The following is a 21,691-nucleotide window of genomic DNA, read 5'->3' on the forward strand; positions in this document are numbered from 1 at the left end:
CAGCCCTGCAGGATAGTCCACTGTTAAGATAGCAGGTCAGACATGGGGCTGAGGCTCCTTTGGATTCCCAGTCAACACCCCCCCCTGCCCCCCAGTCCCCTGCAGTTTGCAGCAAAGAGCAATCTACTTCATTTGACCCTTAAGACTTCCTCCTAGGCCAAATCCAGCACTCAAATACATGCGGAAGCCTTTTGCTCCACTGATTTGTGTGCAGACTACTTGCAACTTTTAGGGTGCAGTCATCATATGCCTGTTTAGACAGGGAAGAGTCCTATAACTCCCAGCATGCCCCAGCCAGGCAGGCTCATTGAGGGATGCCGGGAGTTGTAGGACTTTTTCCTGTCTAAACAAGATAGGATTGTACATGCTCCAAAACTCAAGTTTGTCACATGAAGACACCCAAGTGAGAATAATCTCTCTGTCTCTCTCTCACACACAAAGAGGGACCTCTAATACCAATACCCCGGAAGTAGTCAGGTGTGCTTGAGTTTTATTTTATCTTTCTATTTACATATTGCCTGACTTTTAGCAACCGCTGCTGCCCTTTCAATCTAACTCAGGGCATCTCTACACCAACCTAAAATCCTGCATTTAAAATGGGGCTTTCTGCTTCTGTTTTAAATGCAGGATCACGACGACTCCCCTTTTCACCCACTTCCTTTCCCCCTACCCCTTTCCCCCTCCTTCTCCCGGTAGTTGAGTCTTCCATTATCTTTCATCGATCTCGCTCCATTTCTTGCTGCTTTCCCTCTTTTCACGGAGGAAGCTGAAGCGGACCGCAACGGGGTAATTCGATAGCTCATGATCTGTGATCTATTTAAAAACAGAACAAAGGGCATTTCGTGCAGGAGACGCCTTGGATGATCGCTGTGTCATGTGAAAGAGTCCACCGACTTCTGTGAAGGAGCATTCTCAATCGCAGGATAAAAGCTCCGTGTGAAGAAAGCCTCAGTTATTCCTTATTTATGTTCTCAGTGACTGGGAAGTATCCTAATTTCAAAACACTGAAACACTGTTTCTCCACACATTTCCTGAGATATATACATTGACCCCCCCGCCAGAATTCAACAACTGCTGGACACCCCCAGGACCTATTGCAGCTTTTGGGGGCCTTTGGGCAAGACACCCTTCATGAGCCCCCTCCCTCAGCAAGCCTCCCTTCTCACTGCGGGCGTCACCAGCTCCCTTCTCACCGCGGGCATTTTGGGGGGCTCTTGTGGGCCCCTGGTGGGATGTGGACCTTTGGCAGGTGCCTGCTTTGACGCCAGCCCCACACCTCTGCTCCAAAGAGGCTTTATGGGCTCCCCGCATCTCCAAGCTGCATCTGTAGTATTGTGAACACATTCCATAGGACCCAAGTAGATTGTTCCCGGAATCAGTAAAATTCAAATCTGGAGTGGAAGATTTTAATTCCCCCTTGGCCTAATTTCAAAATCTTCCACATGCGATCAGCCGATTCACTGCCAACAGGCAGCCCACAACAATTACCCACGAGGGGATGTGGTTGTTGACACACACACACAGAAAGAAGTTGCACACCCCTGATCTAATGGTTGCCTTGAATTTCCTCCCTGGAGCAAATGGATTCCTTAAATTCCAAAGCGATTAAGTCTAAATAATGATGACGATTCCTGCAAATGTGCCACAGATTAGGACCTCAGCAGTTGACACATTTCATTTGCTGGTGCGGGCGTCATGCTATTCCTTTGTCCAATGTGTTGGTGGTTGATACTGGATTGCCAGTACTGGGAGTGGGGTGGAATGTGGCTTGAATGGACAATGGATGAAGGCCAGCCTTGGGTTTAGGGACAACCTGGCCCACGCCAATGCAATGCCTGATCGAGTTAAATTCAACAAAGGTGAACCGGCGTAAGCAGGCCAGCGGACACAATCTTAAGACAAATTGGACTGAAGTGAATTGCGGCAGCCCAACAATGTATTTGAACTGAAACAAGTTCAACCTAGGTGGAAATTTGCCCCGCCAAGATGGTTAATCATTCACCCTGGGACTGCATGAGAAAGCAATCCCAGAGTGAGATCAAAATAATACATTCAAACTCAATTCAGTCTAATTATCCTGATAGGCAACCCCTCCGCCCCTGAATACTTTCTCTGAAAGCCAACTAACGATAGGGAATTTCTGAAAGATTACACGTGTGGGTATTTTTGTGCCCTTGTTTGGTAAATGGAAAGCATTTGGGAATTTTGGGCACATAAGAAGGGATCTCCCCACCCCCAAAGGGGATCTTATTCCCGAAAATGAAATGGATGCTGATATTTTGGGTGCCGGTGTGGTGTAGTGGTTAAAGTGTTGGACTGAGACTCAGGAGACCCGGGTTCTAGTCCCCACTCAGTCATGAAACTCACCAGGTGACTTAGGGCCAGTCACTGATTCTCAGCATAACCCGCTTCACAGGATTGTTGTGAGGACTAAATGGAGAGGAGGACCACCACGTATGCTGCCTTGGGTTCCCTGCAAGAGGAAAAAAAGGGGACATATAAATGTAATAATAAATAAATATTAGGGTTGCCAACTTTATGGACTGGCCCTTAATGACGATGTGATGTGTGGAAATTAAGCAGATGTAAGTCCTTTTTGCATGGATACAAAGTGAAGAGGACCAGCAGTAAAGAAGGTGGCAACAAGGTTGTGCTGGAGCCAGGGCTCAGAGAGACACAGTGCTGGCACTTTTTTATTAGCAGGGACGCTGATCTTATCTTTGGGAGCTTCAGTTATTGGGCGGTATAGAAATGTAATAAAATAAATACTTAAATATCTGCCACCCAGCTCTGGATTCCCTGTTCCCTCCGAGCTTAGCTGCAATCATGGGCAGTAGTAATGTATTTTCCAAGCAGCATTGTACAGTTTCCTAAAACAAAGGATTTTTGGATGGCTTGGCCTTGAATTGGCAATTCAGAGCCATTCGCTTTACAAAAGACCTGCTCCTGGTGGAGATGGAAACTGCTAGAACTGCTTGGCGGATATGGCTCAAGACAGCTGCCTGAATTTCTGGACTTTCCTTGGGGGCGTGGCTAGGAGGGCTGTCATGATGAGGGGTGCCTGTGCTTCCAAATTTATCACTAAGCTACTGGTGGCAACGCAACCAAATATTGACGTTCATTTCATTCTCCGAAAATTAGCGCGATGGATATCAGGATTTAACATGGGATCCCTCTTTGGGCAATGGGCATGATCCCACTGAACTACCATGTATGGCTGCATGGTTTTGATATTGGATTTGTTTGTTTTTGACGTTGTGCACACTGTCCTGGGTTCTTGAGGATGAAGGGTGGTTTATAAATCTTTAAAAATACATACATACATACGTACATACCATGGCTAACAGCTATTGATAGACCCATCTTCCAAGATGACTTTGTTTTCCCCTTTTAAAAAGCCACCAAAGAAGATGGGCATAAGGTGGTGGAGTCCTGATCTGATAGAATGAACAGTACCATTTCAGGTCACAGGTAGTAAGATCACGTTCTGAAAGTCCCCTTATATTAAAAAAACACAATGACTCCTCAACCTCTGTGTAAATATAAAATTCACCCAGTATAGAGCAGGCTAATATTCCTTTATTTTTATCCTGCTTCTTAGCCAAAAAGCCTCCTGGAGCAGCTTTTATTTTATATTCAATAAAAGAAGACAGTCCCTGTCCACAGGCTTACAATCTAAAATACACAACATGCAAGGAAAGAGGAATAGGGAGGGAAGAGGGGAAAGCCTTTCTGCAGTGCTGGTGGAATATGCTAGCTTTTAACTGGCAAGGAGCTTAAAACATGGAGGAACATTCAAAATGGCATCTGTCCCCTGTGGCCTGAAGTGGTACAGCCCTCTCTACCTCCTCATTCTGCTGTATGTGTAGAGAAGGCCTTGCTAATCACCATCAAGGACCGTAGAAGCCAAAGGGGGAAAGGGGAGGAAGAACAGAAGACTGTTGAGATATGGCCACCATAGGACTATGTCACCATAGTGGGACTATACCAGCCTCACACTCTGAATTCCCAGCTGTTTTAAAAGTAAGTCCCTCGGCCCTTAACTCAGGAAAAATATGAGGAAAATGTACAGGTAGCATTTTACACAATCGCCTGTCGAACGACTGGGATGAGGAATGGAGAGAGCAAGAGTTTACTGGAACCAGATTGTCCTGAATCATTTAATGCCTTGTGCATTTGCTCTGTTCCATAAACCTCTCTCCTAGTTGCCCTTCCTTCCTTCCTTCCTCTTTCTTTCTCTGTCTGTCTCTCTCTCTCTCTTTGCTTGCTTGCTCCTTCCTTCCTTCCTTCTTTGCTTCCTTCCTTCCTTCTTTGCTTCCTCTCCCCCTTAATGGTAGCAGTGACTAAACAGAACAGTGGGGGAGAAAATCTGAATGTATATTTGTGTGTGTGTCACTTCCTCTGTTTGCAGTAGGAATGACTTTTCCTTCAGAGGGATGGTTGACTCTGTCAGTTTCACTTTTCCCCACATTCAGTTTTGTTTTGGATGTCAAGTTCTTTCCACCCCCTTCCTGAATACATTTGTGAATTTTGGCAAGTTCTTATCCAGAAATGAACGGAATGAAATTCTCACCCATCTACACAGGCCAAACCCAGCAGGTAGAGCTATTCCCGGCGTGGAGAGGACCACGATGTGCCTGCCTGCCCTTTAGCTGTTAAAGATGAGGAGCCTGTCAGAAAAAAGGAGACTGTGGCAACTCTTTTTCAGCACCACAAATGTGGCTGAATGCACAGGGATCCAAACCCTTTTAATTGCTGAGCACTCAAAGCCAGGGGCCTCCGTACAGTCAGTAAAAACAAGACCGGGAGCTGACTGTGGCTCAGATCATGAGCTTCTTATTGCAAAATTTCGGCTTAAATTAAAGAACGTAGGGAAAACCACTAAACCATTCAGGTATGACCTAAATCATATCCCTTCTGAATATGCATTCGAACTGTGGTGCTGGAGAAGGCTCTTACGAATCCCCTGGACTGCAAGGAGGTCAAATCAATCCATCCTAAAGGAAATCAACCCTGAGTGCTCATTGGATGGACAGATGCTGAAGCTGAAGCTGAAATACTTTGGCCACCTAATGCGAAGAGAAAACTCCCTGGAAAAGACCCTGATGCTGGGAAAGACTGAAGGCAAAGGGAGAAGGGGACGGCAGAGGATGAAATGGCTAGATAGCATCACTGATGCAATGAATATGGACTTGAGCACGCTCCGGGATAGAGTGCAGGACAGGAAGGCCTGGCGTGCTATGGTCCATGGGATCACGAAGAGTCGGACACGACTGAACGACTGAACAACAACAACAAAGCCAGGGTCTGCCTGGCTGGATTAATTGGTCAGTTTTGGTTTCTCTCACATTTGATTTTTTAAATCTCAAGTTTTTTCTGCCCCATTTATTTATTTATTTATTTATTCATTCATTCATTCCTTCATTTCATTTCTATATCGCCCAATAGCCGAAGCTCTCTGGGCGGTTCACAAAAATTAAAACCAAACAACACACAATAAAACAATTTAAAATATATAGAACATTAAAACCACAATATAACAATACAACCACAATAAAACCTAGCAGCAGTGCAGGAGTTTAAAATACAGATTTAAAACAGCAAAGCTAAAAGTTTAGAAAGCTAAAATGCTAAAATGCCTGGGAAAATAAAAAGGTCTTCACCTGGCGCCGAAAGGAATACAATGTAGGTGCCAGGCGAACCTCACTAGGGAGCTCATTCCAGAGCCGGGGTGCCACAGCAGAAAAAGCCCTCCTCCTCGTAGCTTCACTTCCTTTCGAAGAAACCTGAGAATTTTGGCCAGTACTTGTCAAAGAAGTAACCCAATCAAAGGCTCAGCCCTCCCTCCTCCGTATTAGGTGGTGCACCACGGGAAGGAGGAGCCGAAAGAGAAGCACAAGTCTCAATCCAGTGCCTGTTTTTTTAAATCAAGCCATCTTGCTGCAACTTACCTGGGTAAAGGAATGTACACCTCTGAGCATGTGCAGAATGCCTGCCACCCACCAGTAACAACTGCCCAGCCCCCATCCTCACCTCCCTCAACATCTGGGATTAAGGCAATCGAGGCATCCTGTCAAGGCAGACTTAAGCCCCGTCATGTCCTGCTATGGAAACAGAAAGTCTTTGTGAAGCATCTAAATACACTTGAGTCCAGGATAAGCTCTTTTCTCAATATCAAAATGGCAAGCCGGTGAAAAGAGTGCTCTTGGGCATGTACAGAGTGCATTTCCCTCACTACCCTGTAACTGCACACACCTTCCTACCTGGTATTAAGGGATGCTTCTCTCGGGCCCCATCTACACGGAGATGCTTTCCGTGGCGATTCCATTTAGATTCAGATTTTCATGAATTCGGGTTTGCTTCTCCCATGGCACATGTAGCCAGCAGAGCAGTGTATACAGTAAAGAAAAACCCGCTTTCGTGAGGCAAACGGCACCTGAAACCACCTAAGTTTGGAGTTGGGTGGGCGGAGTCCTGCGAGTCGAATTGAACATCATGAACTGCATGGGGATGGGGCAGTGAATGAGCAGAGGCTTGCTCCCCACTCGTCTCCCTCCCCCAGGGCTCAGTGTAGTGCAATGAGTTACTTCTGAGTAGACATGTTTAGCCAACACCTCTCCTCATGTCCATCCTTTCTTGGCAGGAATAAGGGTCATTTGGGGGTGATCAGTTTTTGAAATACTTAATGTGGCGACATTCCAGATGAGGCTGGACAGCCACCTGTCAGGGATGCTCTGACTTGGGAGTCCTGCATTGAGCAGGGGGTGCACTCGATGGTCTTGTAGGCTCCTTATAACCCTACTATTCTATGGTTCTATGAAAGTTTCGCAGACCTTCACCCTCCCGTAAGAGCAGAGATTTAAAGCAACAGGCTTGCTCCCCACCCCTCTCTCTGCTCCCGTGCTGAGTGAAGTGCCATGGAAGACAATGAGTTACTTCCAAGTAGATGCGCTTAAGCCCACTCCTCTCCTCATGTCCACCCTTTCATGATGCAACTTTCCCTTCTGCCTATCAGTGCTGCTTCCCTCCTGTGTACACGCTTCCCCCCCCAAAAAAGTCGGCCGTGATAGGCTACGTAAGGATTTACATAGCCTATCACGCGGCTGACTGCAGGGATGCAAATGGCGGCGGCTATGGCCGCCGCCATTTGCGTCCCGGCCGGCCAGGAAGATTCGCGGCCGGAGGGACGGGGTGCCTCCCCCCCGGCCAGAATTTCGGCTGGAGGGATGGGGCGCCTCCCCCCCGGCCAGAATTTCGGCCCAAGGGACGGGGCGCCTCCCCCCGGGCCAGAATTTCGGCGGGCAGGAATGGAGCGCCTCCCCCCCACCGCGAAGCAAGCTGCGGGACCAGGTAAGTGACTTTCGTCCATCCCTAAATGCAATCTAAATTAATACATGAAAAGTCCTACAACTCCCAGCATTCTCCAGCTAGCATGGCTGGCTGGGGAATGTTGGAAGTTGTAGGATTTTTTTTCTGTCTAAAACATGCATAGGATTGCGCCCAAAGTAACTTTAAACACATCAGGCTTAGATTTAGTCTTTTGCTGTTACATCCCTCTAGGTATGTATGGATTGCGTAAAATCCATTCTGTCTGTGTTTTGTGGATCATCAAGTGCCTTTCGTTCTGTGGGCCGCCCATCGATGACATTGGATTTTTTTGTTTCCAAATTTGCACAAATTTGCACTTGTGAAATGTGCATTTTCCCCCCAAATGCACATTTTCACCCTTTAGTCTATGGGGGAAATGCACATTTTTGGCCAGTTTTTTTTTTTAATTTTGCACATTTTTCTACAATGAAATTTGTGCAAAATTCAGGAAAGTTAGAAAAACACTCTGCAAATCCATGGAATCCACCTGACGGGAGAATCTGCTGCAGTTCTCGTCTGCTGCGGAAACTGCAGGTCAAATTCATGAAAATTTGAATTCATTTGGCTCTGTTGCAGTTTTCTCCGACATCCCTAGTCCCCTCATGTGCCCAGAGGCCCTTGCTTTTATGTAATGTTTCCGTCTATAGGCCTGTGACCACCCTCATATTTGTGGCAGTGAGTTCCATAAGTTCATCTGCTATCGTAAACATATGGAAGTAAAAACCCATGGAACCTTATAGGACTTACTTCTGAGTGAACACGCATAGGTTCACTTGATTGATTGATTGATTGCATGTCTATACCGCCCAATAGCCAGAGCTCTCTGGGCAGTTCACAACTGAAACCACAAAATACAGCAAAAAATACAATATAAAAGTTAAAAGTTTAAAATTATAGTATACAAGTAAAACCAGAATAAAACCTAGCAGCAGGGCAGAGATTTAAAATACAATTAACAGATTTAGAACAACAGAACTAAAAGACTAAATGCCTGGGGAAATAAGGATTTCGCCTGGCGCCAAAAAGAATACAACGCAGGTACAAGGCGAGCCTCTCTAGGAAACTCATTCCATAACTGGGGTGCCATAGCAGAAAAGGCTATGTAGCCTTTCTTTGTAGCCACCGGCTTCTTTTCCTTTGGCAGGGGTTCCCAGAAATGGTCAGCTGAAGATGACCTTAGAGTCTGGGCAGGTACACACATGGGAGGAGACAATCCTTCAGGTAACCTGGCCCCAAGCCGTTTAGAGCTCTGAATGTTAATACCAGCACTTTGAATTGGGCCTGGAGATAGACAGGCAGCCAGCACAGATGGAAAAGTACTGGCACAATATGATCATGTTGGCCAGCCCCTGTTAATTGCCAAATAGCCACTGGCCCAGTTCAGACACAGCATTAAACCATTACAGGAATGAGCACAATCTTTGGACGCACTTTCCCCATGCCTTCATCTCCTGCTTTGGACTCACCAGAAGGAGATAGTAAGCTCTCACTTTTGCTTCAGAACTAACTGCATTTTCCTATGACTTCTGAACTTAGGACTGGCCTCATTCAGACATTTGTCCCCTTGGTTGCATGTTCCTTCTCTGCCACGGCTGCGTGCTCCCCCCCCCACTTGCACCCCAACGTCAGCGTGGAGATCCTGGCTTGTGATAAGCCAAAGTTCCCCATTACGGCTACCCATCAGATCACATTCTGGCTTATTCTCCTGGTTAGCTAACTGGCTCTGTTTTAACGCAAGCTTGGAACATTATGGAGAGTTTCAGGCTTATATACAGAACATGTGGTGGTGGTAGAGGGGGAAAGACTTGTAAACAGGTCAGAAGAAAAATAAATGCAGAAAGTTCTGAGCGTGACAATCACATTATTAACAGTGGTCATTCGCAGTGTTGCGGATAACAGAATAATCCTAGAACGAGATAGGCCAATTAGTGCATGTAGTGTGATAAAAAAAACATTTGTCTGGATTCAAGCCTTTGGTGACAAAATTAAACCTGTTCATGAATTTGAACTCAGCATCTCTCGCTCCCATCTCCCTTTGAGGTTTGTTTGCTTCACAGGGGCTATGGGTTCTGGGTGGCTTGTTGCCGTAGGTAAGCGGCTGGGTTTGCATGACACGACAAGCTGCACTGCCAGGGATAAGTATGCTAATCCCCCCCGGCATGCAACAAGAATGCGCAGGGAAGAGAAATAAGCCACTGTGGCTTCTTTCCCGTTCGTGATCGTGTGATCCATCCAGGTAAGTGATTGAGTGTCCTGGGAAGCTGAAGTGTTCTGCCACTGATCAGACACCACTAAGGGGAAGGGCCCATTGCTGAGTGGTCAAGCACATGCCCGGGGATGATGGGAGTTGAAGTTCAAGACAACTGGTGGTCACCACATTGGTGAAAGCTGATATAGAAACCTGCTTTGAGATGAGGCTTTTACCGTGCAATCGCACTGTTGTGTTCGCAGAATTTTACAGGAGGTGGGTAGGTGTGTCCGGATGTTGTCGTCTGCAGTGTGTGCCCCCCCCGTGTTTTCCCAGTGCATCTTCCATCTGTTTTCTTACCTGAAAAAGAAAAAGAAAGCATTACGGAAGCAAAGATGGACTAGCTGCAGAAAATGCCTTTTGAGCACTAGCCACAGGTGCCCTCTGTGTGGAAACAGGTCTGCTTCTGAGTTACTACCAGTCAAGGATTCTTACGCAAGACTCCACTGCCGGCCAGATGGTCAAGAGTTGCCTTCCCCAACCTGGTGCCCTCCAGATGTGTTGGACTACAACTCCCATAATTCCCAGCCGGCTGGGAATTATGGGCGTTGTAGTCCAACACATCTGGAGGGCACCAGGTTGGGGAAAGCTGGTCAAAAGCAACCCACCCATATTTTGCAGGCGAGTAATGCCGAGACTGAGAGATAAGCAATGAAGCGATGGCCACGATCCCCCCTTCTCACTTGCAGATCTGAAAGAAGAGCACGCTGTGCGGGCGTGCGGGGACGCAACGCAACGCAACGCAACGCAACACGAGGCCCCGTTTCGCCGGGGGGGGGGGCACGGGCGCTGGGCCGCTCGCGCCCGTGGCGGCAGCGGGGAAGCGCGCCGGGCTGGGCCACCGCCGGGTTCGGTCGCGGCGACTGTCGCAACAGCTTTGCGAAAGAGAGGGCGCAGCGCGGGGAGCGTCGCTCGCTCCGCGGAGGCAGGAAAGGAAAAGGAGCAGCATCCCTCCAGTGCTTTCCCCCGCCCGGCAGTTTTCCCAACCCGGCGCCCTCCGGCGGTGTCGGACTACAAATCCCAGCATCCCCGCCCAGCAGGGCCGCTCCGCCCAAACCTGCCTTCCCTCCAACCCGGCGCCCTCCGGCTGTGTCGGACTACAAATCCCAGCATCCCCGCCCAGCAGGGCCGCTCCGCCCAAACCTGCCTTCCCTCCAACCCGGCGCCCTCCGGCGGTGTCGGACTACAAATCCCAGCATCCCCGCCCAGCAGGGCCGCTCCGCCCAAATCAGCCTTCCCCGCCCGCCGGCGCCCTCCAGATGTGCGGGGCACAAATCCCAGCATCCCCAGAGAGCAAGATCGCTGCCTAATTCCGCCTCCCCCCCTCCCGATGTGCGGGACTGCGACTCCCAGCTGGCTGGGGGATTCTGGGAGTTGTAGTCCAACGCACCCGGAGGGCGCCGGGCTGGGGGCGGAGGGCGCTGCAGATGCGGCGCGGCCCCCCCGTTCCCCGGCCGGCGCCCGCTCGCAGGCGCCCCGCCCCGCCCTCTGCCTTCCACGCCTTCGCCCCGGGAGGGGAGGAGGGGGCGGGGCCTCCAGGCGCGTCATGCCCCGCCGGCCCGCCCCCCAGCTGGGCTCCGGCCGCCGCCGGCCTCCTCCGCTGCCTATAAAGGCGGCGCGCCGAGCCGCCCGGCGCTGATCCGGCTCCGCGGGGAAGGAACGCGATGGTCAGCCCGAGCGCCGCAGCAAAATGCTGGATGGACACCGCGCGCTGCGAGGGCTCTTCTTTTCCTCCTCCTGCGCGCTCCTGGTGCTGCTCGCCTGCGCCCCGGGGCCGTCCGCCGCCTACTTCGGGTGAGCCCGCGGCACCGCGCGCCGCCTCGGGGCGAGCTGCGGGCGAGAGCCCGGCTGGCGCGCGCTGCCTGGCGGGCTTGCCTCCGGGGCGGTCCGGCGATCGGGCCGCGCCGCCCCCCGAGCCCGGGCAAGCTTGCTCGCGAGTGAGCCCGGGGGCGCTCCGGGGTCTTGCTGCGGGGTGAGCGTGCCTGGGCTCGGGGAGCGCGGCCGCAGGGGCGCGCGCGCGCGTGTACTCGGGGAGGGGGGCTGCCTCGCGAGTAAAGTCTCGCCAAAGGCGTGCCGAGCGCATACTCTCGAGTCAAGCCCCACCCCGCTCCCCGGGGCTGTGTCAGAGCCAGCGCGCTGCCTGTCCGCTCGGATGAGAGGGCGGCATGTCTTCTGCGATCCCTCTCCCTTCGCAAACCGGTGCAGTGCAACCTGTTGCCGCCCTGTGCCCATCGCCTTTTCATCCAGCCTGCCCGCTCGCCTAGAAGCCCTGCCTTCCTCCTCTCCAGGATGCTGCTTGCAGGCCCTCAGCTGCGGCTTGGGCTGGGCTCCTCTCTTCTTCCCCTGCGCCCTGCTTTTGATTCAGGGAACCCACCGAGTGCACCCCCAGCTCCCAGGTGACTTACAGCGATCTGACTGCCTCGGTTTCCCTTGGCGGCTCCCCTAGTCCCGTTTCATCTTCTCCGGCAGAAAGCGGCAGGTTATGGCACTGGCGGTAGCACTTTCTCCTCCTGTTGTACCATGTGTGCCTGCTTCTGTTGGCTGGGGATAATGGGAGTTGTGGGCCATCACATCTGGAGGGCCCAGGTTGGGGGAAGGCTCAGCTAGTTAGTTTTGGCAAACTTCTTTCAGCCCCCCTTTTCTGTGTGAGTGTGTGTGTATGTGTGTATATAGGAGTGAGTGAGAGAGAGAGAGAGAAAGTGTCTTCTAGATTCTCTTCCCTTAATCTCTGTCTTTCCTGGCCCACCTAACTTCCCTTCCCCTCTGCACCTTGCAAGTTTTTTTGCAACTGAATTCTGGACCATTGTGGCGCAACCCTTCCTCTTCTTCTGCCCCCGCTCCCCACTTATTTGGAATTGGGTCCATTCGGCACACCACCAGATTTCCCTGTCCCATGCATTTACGGGAGTGTTTGACAGAAATCCTGCCCGGAAAAAAAAAAAAAAACTGCTTGAGGAAAACAAGCAAACAAACCCTAAATGCACTTGACTGCATGAAGGGGGAGAGGAGGAATGTGTCTTGCGTGCTGTGCACCTTTTCCCTGTGAAGGCAAGTGACTGTTCTAGCTGGTGTAAGAAGAAGTATATATTCTCCCCCTGCCCCCCAAGTCCTCCCTGCAATGACCTACAGCCAGCTGTGGTCTTCCTGGGATGCAGTTTTGAAGGAATCTCTCCCCCCCGACACACCCACTCCTTTAAGATGTGTCTGGAGGTGTCCAAAGATGCTCTGGGTTTTTCCTTCCACCCTCCCGAGCGCATCTTCTGCTAACCAGATAAGAACAGGGGGCCCTTCTTTCTTATCGTGGGTTTGCTGGACAGGTTGTGAATTTTTTGGGGGGTGGGTGGGTGGGATGTGTGTTGCTCCTTTGGTTTTCTAGTCAATGCAACTAAATCAAGGCGTCCCCCCACCCCCACGTTGGGCTTCTCATTCAACCCATTATCTGAAGGGAGGCGAAAACGGCAGAATTGCAAGTTGATTAAATGCTTTCGGGATCAGCCGGCTGTTGGTATTAGGATGGTGCTGAGCTGCCAACCTGGCTCCCTCCTGATGTTTTCGGCATCCAGTCCCATCAGCCCCTGGCCATCATGGCCAATGGTCAGGAATGCTGGAAGTTGTGGTCCGAAACATCTGGAGGGCACCGTGGGTTGGGGGAGGCTGGTGCTGAGTAATCAGTGTAAATTTGAGTAATGATCAGGCACCAGTAGGAACGGCTTTCTGCTGAATAATCCCTCCTGTGTCTCTTGATCTTGCCTTGCTTTGACAGCCCCGGCCTTTCTCCACTTTTGCCAGGCCCTTTCCAGGTGAGCTTCACCTATGGAGTTCCGCCCTGTCCGCTGGGGGGAGGCGTGTTCACTTTTCTTCCAAGTGAGCTCTCCCTCCACTTTGGAAGGGTCTCTCGGTCTGTCCTGAATTTCTCTGGAGGCTGAGCCTTGGGAGCTCTTCCTGCTATAAAACGTTGTGCTGATCTAGACACTCCCTGATTTATTTTTCTTTTCCTGCCATGTTTAGTGTTGGCCCACAGTCGGTTTCTCCAAGCCAGCATGGGTTTGAATGTGTTTGGGTCCACCCTTTCTGTCTTTTGGGTTTTTTTTTTTTGCTTGTTTGTTGGCAATGGAATTCGATGCTGACTGTATTAGGAAATTGCAAGACACACTTCTGATATGGTGGGAGGCGTTTGCCGCCTGTAGAACTGGACTGGCAGAACAACAGTGCCACCTTTAGAGGCCGACTGGCTTCTTGTCGCACATGTTTCAGAGGCGACGGTCTACTTTGTTGGATGACAGCCGGCTTCTTGTGCGTGGCAAGGCGCACAATCGAAGCAAAAAAAAAAAAAAGGAGGGGGATTTGTGAGATGGCTCTAGGTGGTTTTCCAAATTCATTAAAATTTGGATGCGTCAGCCTTACCTTCAATGCCACGAATGTAGTAGCATGGCTGTCCTGGGGTATCTGTGCTAGTAACTGAAAAAAACAATCCTTCTTAGAACAACCCTTCAGAGCTGACTTTTAAATGTAGTCGAGTGGCGTTCCGGCAGTGTCGGGGTGCATTTTGGGAAGCTCCCGGAGGGACCTGCAGAGCCTTTCTTTAGATGTTTTAAGGCTGCAATGAGAGACAGGGTCTGGATGTCAGTACAGAGGGTTTGGGTTATTTGGCGAGGGCATCTAAAGTCACTCCAGTGAGTTTCGGTTCAGACCTGGTGAGGTTTTCCATAGGCCACTTGGGTTCTGTGTTGTGTGTGAGGCTTCTCTTCTAAGGGCCGATGGGCTCCAGTTACCCCTGTGTTTTGCAGAGGTGGATCAGAGGGCTGAAATGTGTTTCCAACACTCCTGGTGTGTGTGGCTGCTTTTCCCCTGGTCAAGGTGATCGTTCCTGGCATGAGCTTCCAAGGTTTGGCATTTGGTGGGCAGGAAATCAAAGAGAACAGCAAGGAGAAGCTGTTAGTTTCTTTCCCCCCATTCTTCCTGTATTTCATAAGCTTCTCTCCATGTCTGGGAAAGTCCCCCCCCTCTGTATTTAAAAAACACCCCCCGCCCCAGCTGGCCTGTCCTGGAAGTAGGTTCCCCCCCTCTACTGAAGCTGGTACTTCTGATCTTTGCCTGCTCCGGTTTCTGCAACTCCCTTTCTGGAAATGCAGAATGGGTGTGGAACTGTCATGGGGTCAGGAGGTTGCTAATCTCTGCTTTTTCCAGAAAGGGAGAGCAAAATACTGCATGTGGGTGTCTTGTGGTGCCCCCCCACAAGCTTGTCCATCTCATGTTTATTTCAAATTCTACGAGATAAGTGTAATTCACTCCTGTTGGATCAAATGCTGCCGTACGGCTTTTTGGTTTTTTTGCCCCTGGACTCCTCCTCCTAATTATGCCTGCTGACAACTGAGTTTCCTCTCCGGCTGTATAAAAGTTGGCTGCCTTGCCCCTAAACTCCTTGTCACTTGTTAAATTCTCCAATTTGGGCCGTGGGGGAGGGGTGCAGATGTTCAAAGTGCAGTACTTGCTCTTGCCAGCAGAGGGTTCCATTAACCCATGAATTAAAGAACGGCGCACACACACTTAGGCACACCAACCCTCTGGTGTTGAGACTTGCAGGTGTATCCTGTTCTTTAAGAAAATAAAATATTTTCATGGGAAAGTTTCTTTTGCGCTCTGCCCCCCTCCCCTCTTCTGTTCATTTCTATTTATTTTGTTTCTCTCTGGGAGGATCCATTCTCTGTAGACTGGAATTGGAGGCGGATAGCCAACCCCCACCCCAAACACCATACCAAGATGAAGTTTCTTTTATAGAAAGAGGAAAAATGCAGGGAGTTGCTTTAATCTGCATTGCTCTTGTTGGCTTTCGCCTCTTCAACCTGCTGAGGCCTTCTTCTTGCAGCAAGGCTGCTTTCCTCCTTTGAAGCACACTTCTTAATGTAGTTTTTAGCATCGGACTCCCAAGAACATCCCACACCAGCCTGGACCTCCAGATGTTTTGGACTTCGATTCCCGTCAGCATGGTCCATGGTCAGGAACGTTGGGAGTTGTAATCCCAAACATCCAGAGGGTCCGAGGTGGAAAGAGCACTGATGTAGGAAAAAGGTTAACAGCCATGCATAGATCTCTTGCTGTATGAGCCAGAGAGGTTTAAGTAACGAAGCTTTAGGAGAGTCATTTTGACCTTTTAGATTGTGGGGAAAAACTGGGGAACCACCAAATGATTGGCGGTTGAGGGGAAGGGGTGGGGCTTTCTAGGGACCCCTGGGGAGGGCAAATTGGGACCCCTGGAGGGCTGGAGGTTCTACAGCCCTGGACTAGATGGGCTTCAAGGGTGATCCATCTTGGCCCTTGTTGCGTGCCATGTTTTGCGGGCCAGGGTAAACCGTTGCTGGCGATGGACAGCAGTCCAAGGCTGCTTGTATTTTCTTATCTGCCTCCTGGATTCGCTTGGCACCTTCGGCTGACAGAATGTTGGGCAGGCACACAGAGTCTTGTGAACTGGGCGAGTGAGCAGAAGTCGTGGCTTTGAGATGAGGACGATGGGCTTGACCAAGCACCCTTCCAACCTCCTTCATCCAACAGGTCCGGAAGGCCCCAGGTTGGAAGGAAGCTGGGTCAAGCTTCTGGCTTTGTAGGGGAAAGGCTGACTTTTGCGGCAGGGTTTGAAAGAAGAGGTTGGAAGTGGCAGCGTGTGTAGGATTTATGGGTAGCGGTTCCAGGCTGAGGGGACGGCGGCATGGGAGAGCGGGCAGAGGATTGATGAGGGCAGGAGGCATTTGGGTGGCTGAGCGTTGGGAGCAGCTCTGAGAAGTAATGACTATATAAAATTCCTCGGGCAGAACGGCTTTTGATCACAGTTCAAGCTTGGGGCAGGTTGCACGCTGTGCTACAACGACTTGTGTGTGCGAGCCAAGTGCATTTAGCACTGATGTTGTCTCTTGGAAGGCATTCTGCTCTGACACTGGCAAAACTGGGAAGCCAGAAGTCGTTTAAAATTTCCCCCAGATCTGTTCTGGCTACAGCTGCTTTCCGCTCCTTGGAACCTTGTTGTGTGGAAACGTCCCTTCCGTCCTGGTGGTAACGGAGTGGGAGCGGGGACGGATGGTCTGTCCAAACATCTGCAACTGCTGCCCCTAACTACTTGGTTCCCAGGGCTTAGCAGCTGGGGGAAATTATTCTTTGTGAATTAACTCCAAAGGCTTTGATCGTATCATAAGGGGATCCATTTAAGAGCTTCACATGTCAAGTGGATGGCAACAGCCTTGGCTAGTTTGTACAATGGTTTGTGTTTGGATTACAGTTTTGTCAGCACTTCTGGGGCTACCACCCCATAGTTGTGCTTACAAACTGGCCGTTCTCTTTTTTTCTGCAGCAGTCTCCCTCTGCTGATGGCTCAGCTTCTGTGATGTCATGGCATGTCAGGCCCAGGCTAAAAGCTCTTGGCACACGAAGCAAGAGAGGATATTTTAATGACAAGAAATTTCACACAAGACCCAGGGACAGGAGAGGCTGTGCATGCTGGAAAGGAAAAATCACATGGGCAAAGGGGGGATCTGGTGGTTTGTGGATAGGGACAGGTGAATACATCGAACGTGACTTTTCTGGCCCAGGTTCTCATTTTTCCAAAGCCAAGTTCATTCCATCCTGATCCTGCTTTGGAGTGTGGTTTTTATTTTTAGTTTGCACAATTTGTGTACATTTCCCCCAAGTGTGCACATTTTTGTGTACACCCTTGCAAATATGCACATTTCTGTCTGCATTTTTGTACACTTTTATCTAACATCTCAATTGAAAAATGCATTTTTTGGGTACATTTTGGCCAATGCACAAGTTTTTGCGTGCAGTTTAAAACCATACATGATTTTGTTTGCAAACTGCTTTGTAAACTCTGGAAATCTGTGGATTTCAGGGGCAAACTGTGTTCTGACTCGTGTTTAGATTTAGAAAGTGTGAATTTAGGAAGTTTGTATTGAAATGTGAACCAAACAAATTTCTTGCTCATCCCTAACTGTGGATTGTAGAGGGCCAATGGGCTAGACACAGGGGTGGGTGACTTGTGGCCCTCCAGATGTGTTGGCTTACAACTCCCATAATCCCTTGCTGCTGGCTGGGGCCGATAGCAGTTGTAGGCCAAAACAGCAGGCAGGCCAAGAGTTGCCCACCCCTGGGCTGTAGGTTGGAAACTAAACATTCTCTTTTGGTTTGAACTAGGGCTGTGCAGGGACCCCTCCAATCTGACTTGGAAGCTGCTTTATGGCTTCGGCTTGGGCTGATTCGGGGGCCCCCTGACTTGAACCAGAACTGGGGTTCAGATGGCCAAACCCCGCTTTGGGTCCCCCGATGACACCCCATGCAACCCCCCAGCTCCTTACCTTGCTATCACCGCCGCCTCCTCACCCATCGCCACCGCCAGCTCCTGAGGCCTGGACGCATGCTGGCTCTTATCGCAGGGGGTTGCCATTTTTAAAATGGCAACTTCCAGGAGCTTCTTTTTAAAAATGGTGACTCCCTGCACTAAGAGGTGGCACGCATCCAGGCCTTAGGAGCTGCTGGTGGTGGAGGCAGCGGAGAAGGTGACGGCGGAGGCGGCAGCAACAGTGGCGGTGGCAACGGAGGTGGATGGCTCAGGTAAGGACCTGGAGCCGCTGGTGAGAGCCCCCAACACATGCTGGGTCACTTCGTGCCCCCTGTGCTTTGCCTTGGAAGGGGCTTAAAGTGACCCGAAGCAGCCCGCTTTGACGTGAGCCTCAGGCCGAAGCGGTGCACAGCCGTAGTTTGAACTAATCAGCCAGATGGTTAACCCTGTTCGCACTCTGCACCGCGGGTTGTAACTGCAGCAAGAATGCCAAGGCAAAGGCTTTGGGCGAGTTTGACCTAGGTTTCGGCCTTCCATTGCGTCTCCATAGATCCAAATGCTTCTGTCCACAGGTTTTGAGGTCTACTGGGCAGTGATGGTGGATTAGGTCCCTTATGACCATGATGCACATGAGGTGCTACTTGAAGGAGCCTCGAGATCAGGTATAAAATTCTTTCTTTTCGCCACCCCCTCCCCTTCCTAGGGTGGCCTGGTGTCCTACTTTACAGTCCTCAGTTCGAAGGGCTGTCAGAGGATGGTCCTCTCTTTGAAGGTGTCTTCTGTTTGAAGGGCTGCCCAGTCCAAGTCTGGTTGAAAGTGAAAGCCCCATAACAACGGAGAGCAGTGGGGGCTCGAAGGTCCCCATCCGCAGTTAGCACCTGGGCAACAGGCTGAGCCGGTGCACCCCGCTGATCTTCCCTGCTAGGCTGAGATACATTGTATTTCTGTTTAAATTCTAGTAGTATTTGCATCGACTCATATGCATGAGCTTATGCACATTTTATGCTCAACTTTGTGCCCTCTTTTGTCCTCTTTTTTTTTTGGTGATGCATAAATGCACCGTAGCTCAGGGGATGGGCCGTAGCTCCTTGGTCAGGACACATGCTTTGAGTGCAGAATGCCCCAGCTTCAATCCCCAGCATTTCTGGGCAGGGCCAAGGAAGGATCCTGCCTGAAACCCTGGCGAGCCAGTCAGTGTCAGCAATACTGGGCTACATGGCCCAAGCCTCTGACTCCGTATATGGCAGCTTCTTGTGTTCCATTCGTGGGAGCACTCATTCCATCTGCTGCCGAACCTCTTCTCATCCCAACAGCCTCTCTCGGCCTTACAAGGGCCTGAAAACCTGGGTCATGCAGTTAGCTGTAGTAGTAACAGCGTTGGTTGTCCCTTGAGCTAGAAACCGGCAAAAATATACTACAATACACAGGGCCTGTTCAGACGTCATGCTAAGCCACTGTGCTTTGTGTTTTTTTTAGCGAACTGTGTTGGCTTAACGTGTCATGTGTGGGGTCAAAATCCTGACCATGATGGCTAGGGAACCACCCTGGTTAACCACCCCTCTGTGGTGGGGTTAAGGGGGCCCGGGATGGCTTACTCTGTTGTGTGGCAGGATCTCAGTTGTTAAAAATGGCCGCTTTGCACGAAAACGCAGCCACCGTAGAGATGGCAGCCTAGAACATCCGCCACTTCTGGGGATGCTCTAGGCGGTGCGCCCGGCCTCTGGGTTTGCTGTCACATCACACTGAATGGAGTGGCCAGTGTGCACGATTTCCCAGTGCGACGGCTGCTGGGCTAGCTGGCAGTGGCAAAAGGATGATGCGGTAACCCCAGAGCGAGGATGAGTAAGAAAACCATGGTGTGCCGCATAGTTCCTCGGCGTGTGCTGGGCGTGGGCATTGCGGTTAGCCTAATCCTCCCTGCTCTGTAGCTACCCTAACCACCCTTCCCCCTTTCGCATGTGAACTGTTTGTAATCACAGGTACAGAACTATGCACTAGCGTAGGCCTGATGGACGCATGCAGAGTCTTGGGTAGAAGAATGGACTGTAGCACTCTAGACGCATCACAAGTTGGAAGGGACCTTGGGGGGCATCTGGTCAAATTTCTGAATGTTTTCCCTATGTGGAAAAAAAATCTCCTTTTTTGGGGGGGGCAGCCCAGGTAGGAGCAGGTCAGCCTACAACATTTCACCCTGCTGTGCTAGTTTTCACTGCAGGCATCTTTCAAAACACCTGTGGTGGAGGGACGTGTTCGAAAACGGGATTTCTTGGCTGTGGTCTGAAGTGGTTCAGTCCATTCTGCTGCCTCATTTTGTTGCACGTAGAGACCAGGCATGGATCCCCTTTTAAAAGGGGGATTAGATTAGTTCAAAGGCTAATCCCCCAGATAGCTCAGTGGAACCTCCATTTTCAGGGGCAGTGCATCTCTGCCTGCCCGATACTGGGGAGAAAGGAAGATGGCCATCGCCTTGGTGCCCTATTTGTGAACTGGACTAGATGGACTTCTGGTCTAATCCAGATGGTTACCTGTATTCTGGAGGCCACAAGAGTCTGATAATCACATCAGACAGTTGGTTAGATGCCGCCCTTTCTTGCTGATGGGCAAGACACAAGCTGTACCTTTTGGCCTTGATTCAGTGTTTGAAGAACCCTGAAGATGATTCAGTCCACTGCTAATTTCCAAGGAGGTGCAGTCGTGGGGCATGTGAGCCCACTGTGGTAGATTTTAGTAATAGGTCCCGATGTGCAAAGGGGTGCAATGTTTGTTCCTCAGCATATGCTGAAAGCTGTTTTCCATGCCTTGCCCTCCAATGCATTTATATCCCGCCTTTCTTCCAAGGAACTCCAGGCAGTTAACATGGTTCTTCACCCCCCCCCCCCTTATTGTAACAAACCACTCTGTGAGGTAGGTTAGGCTGAGAGACAGAGTGACTGGCCCAAGGTAGCTTGGAGAGCATCATGGCTGAATGGGGATTGGCACCTGGGGTCTCCCCACCCCATGTCTAACACTCTAACTCAGCCTCACCCAACCTGGTGCCCTCCAGATGTGTTAGACTGCAACTCCCATCATTCCCACTGGCCATGCTGGGTGGGAATGATGGGAGTTGCAGTCCAACACATCTGGAGGGCACCAGGTTGGGAGAGGCTGCTCTAACTGCTATGCCACACTGCCCCATCTTTGCTGTAGCTCAGTGGTAGAGCACATGCTTTGAATGTAGAAGGTTCCTAGTTTGATTTCCTCCATCTCCATGTAGGGCTAGAGAACAATCTTGCCTGAATCTCTGGAGAGCTGCTGCAAGTCAGTGTCGACAGTACTGGGCTAGATGGACCCTGGGTCTGACTCAGTAGACTGGCTTGTGTGATCACAGGGTGGAGAATAAGCCACGATGGCTTGCTAACCACCCCACACGTGCTGGCCAGATTTACATAATTACCCTCACTGGCATGGTTTGTTGTGATGTCCCAACTGGTGAGGGTGGTTGGTTGATTGGGATGGTTAACAAACCACCCAGCGACCCTAAAACAGTCCATGGGTTGCTGGGTGCTTTGTTAACCACCCCACCCACCCACCCTTTCCAGGTTGGGATGTCACAACAACCCACGCTGGTGAGGGTAATTATGGAGATCTGGTTGGGATCTGCAGGGTGGTTAACAAGCCACCATGACTTATTAACCACCCTGTGATCATGTGAACCTGATCAGAGTAAGGCAACCTTCTGTGTTCCACATGTAAGCTTTAGGGTGGTGGTGGCA

The 21,691-nt window shown here is 50.5% G+C and overlaps 1 protein-coding gene and 1 long non-coding RNA gene across 4 annotated transcripts in view; one reads left to right on the plus strand and one right to left on the minus strand.

Annotated features, from left to right (window-relative positions):
- Positions 1-471: 471 nt before the first annotated feature.
- LOC146345253 (uncharacterized) lies at positions 472-11,089 on the minus strand. Of its 3 annotated transcripts, none has more exons than XR_014791898.1 (5): positions 10,764-11,089; positions 9,793-9,916; positions 8,116-8,206; positions 2,368-2,473; positions 472-813 (listed from the first exon to the last, which is right to left on the minus strand). It is a non-coding gene; the product is annotated as an uncharacterized LOC146345253 (long non-coding RNA). The 3 variants fall into 3 exon arrangements; XR_014791897.1 differs by lacking the exon at positions 10,764-11,089 and adding an exon at positions 10,300-10,683; XR_014791896.1 differs by lacking the exons at positions 8,116-8,206; positions 10,764-11,089 and adding an exon at positions 10,300-10,474.
- Positions 11,090-11,271: 182 nt separating this feature from the next.
- WNT9A (Wnt family member 9A) overlaps positions 11,272-21,691 on the plus strand; it is a 75,938-nt gene continuing 65,518 nt past the window's right edge. The window contains exon 1 of the mRNA XM_084855113.1: positions 11,272-11,410. Coding sequence (XP_084711239.1) covers positions 11,307-11,410 — 104 coding nt within the window. The 5' untranslated portion in view covers positions 11,272-11,306. The remainder of the gene's footprint in view (positions 11,411-21,691) is intronic.

Source organism: Heloderma suspectum, chromosome 5, assembly GCF_057233095.1.
Source record: "Heloderma suspectum isolate Gila_16-S chromosome 5, 16-S_ref, whole genome shotgun sequence".
NCBI classification, from domain to species: domain Eukaryota; kingdom Metazoa; phylum Chordata; class Lepidosauria; order Squamata; family Helodermatidae; genus Heloderma; species Heloderma suspectum.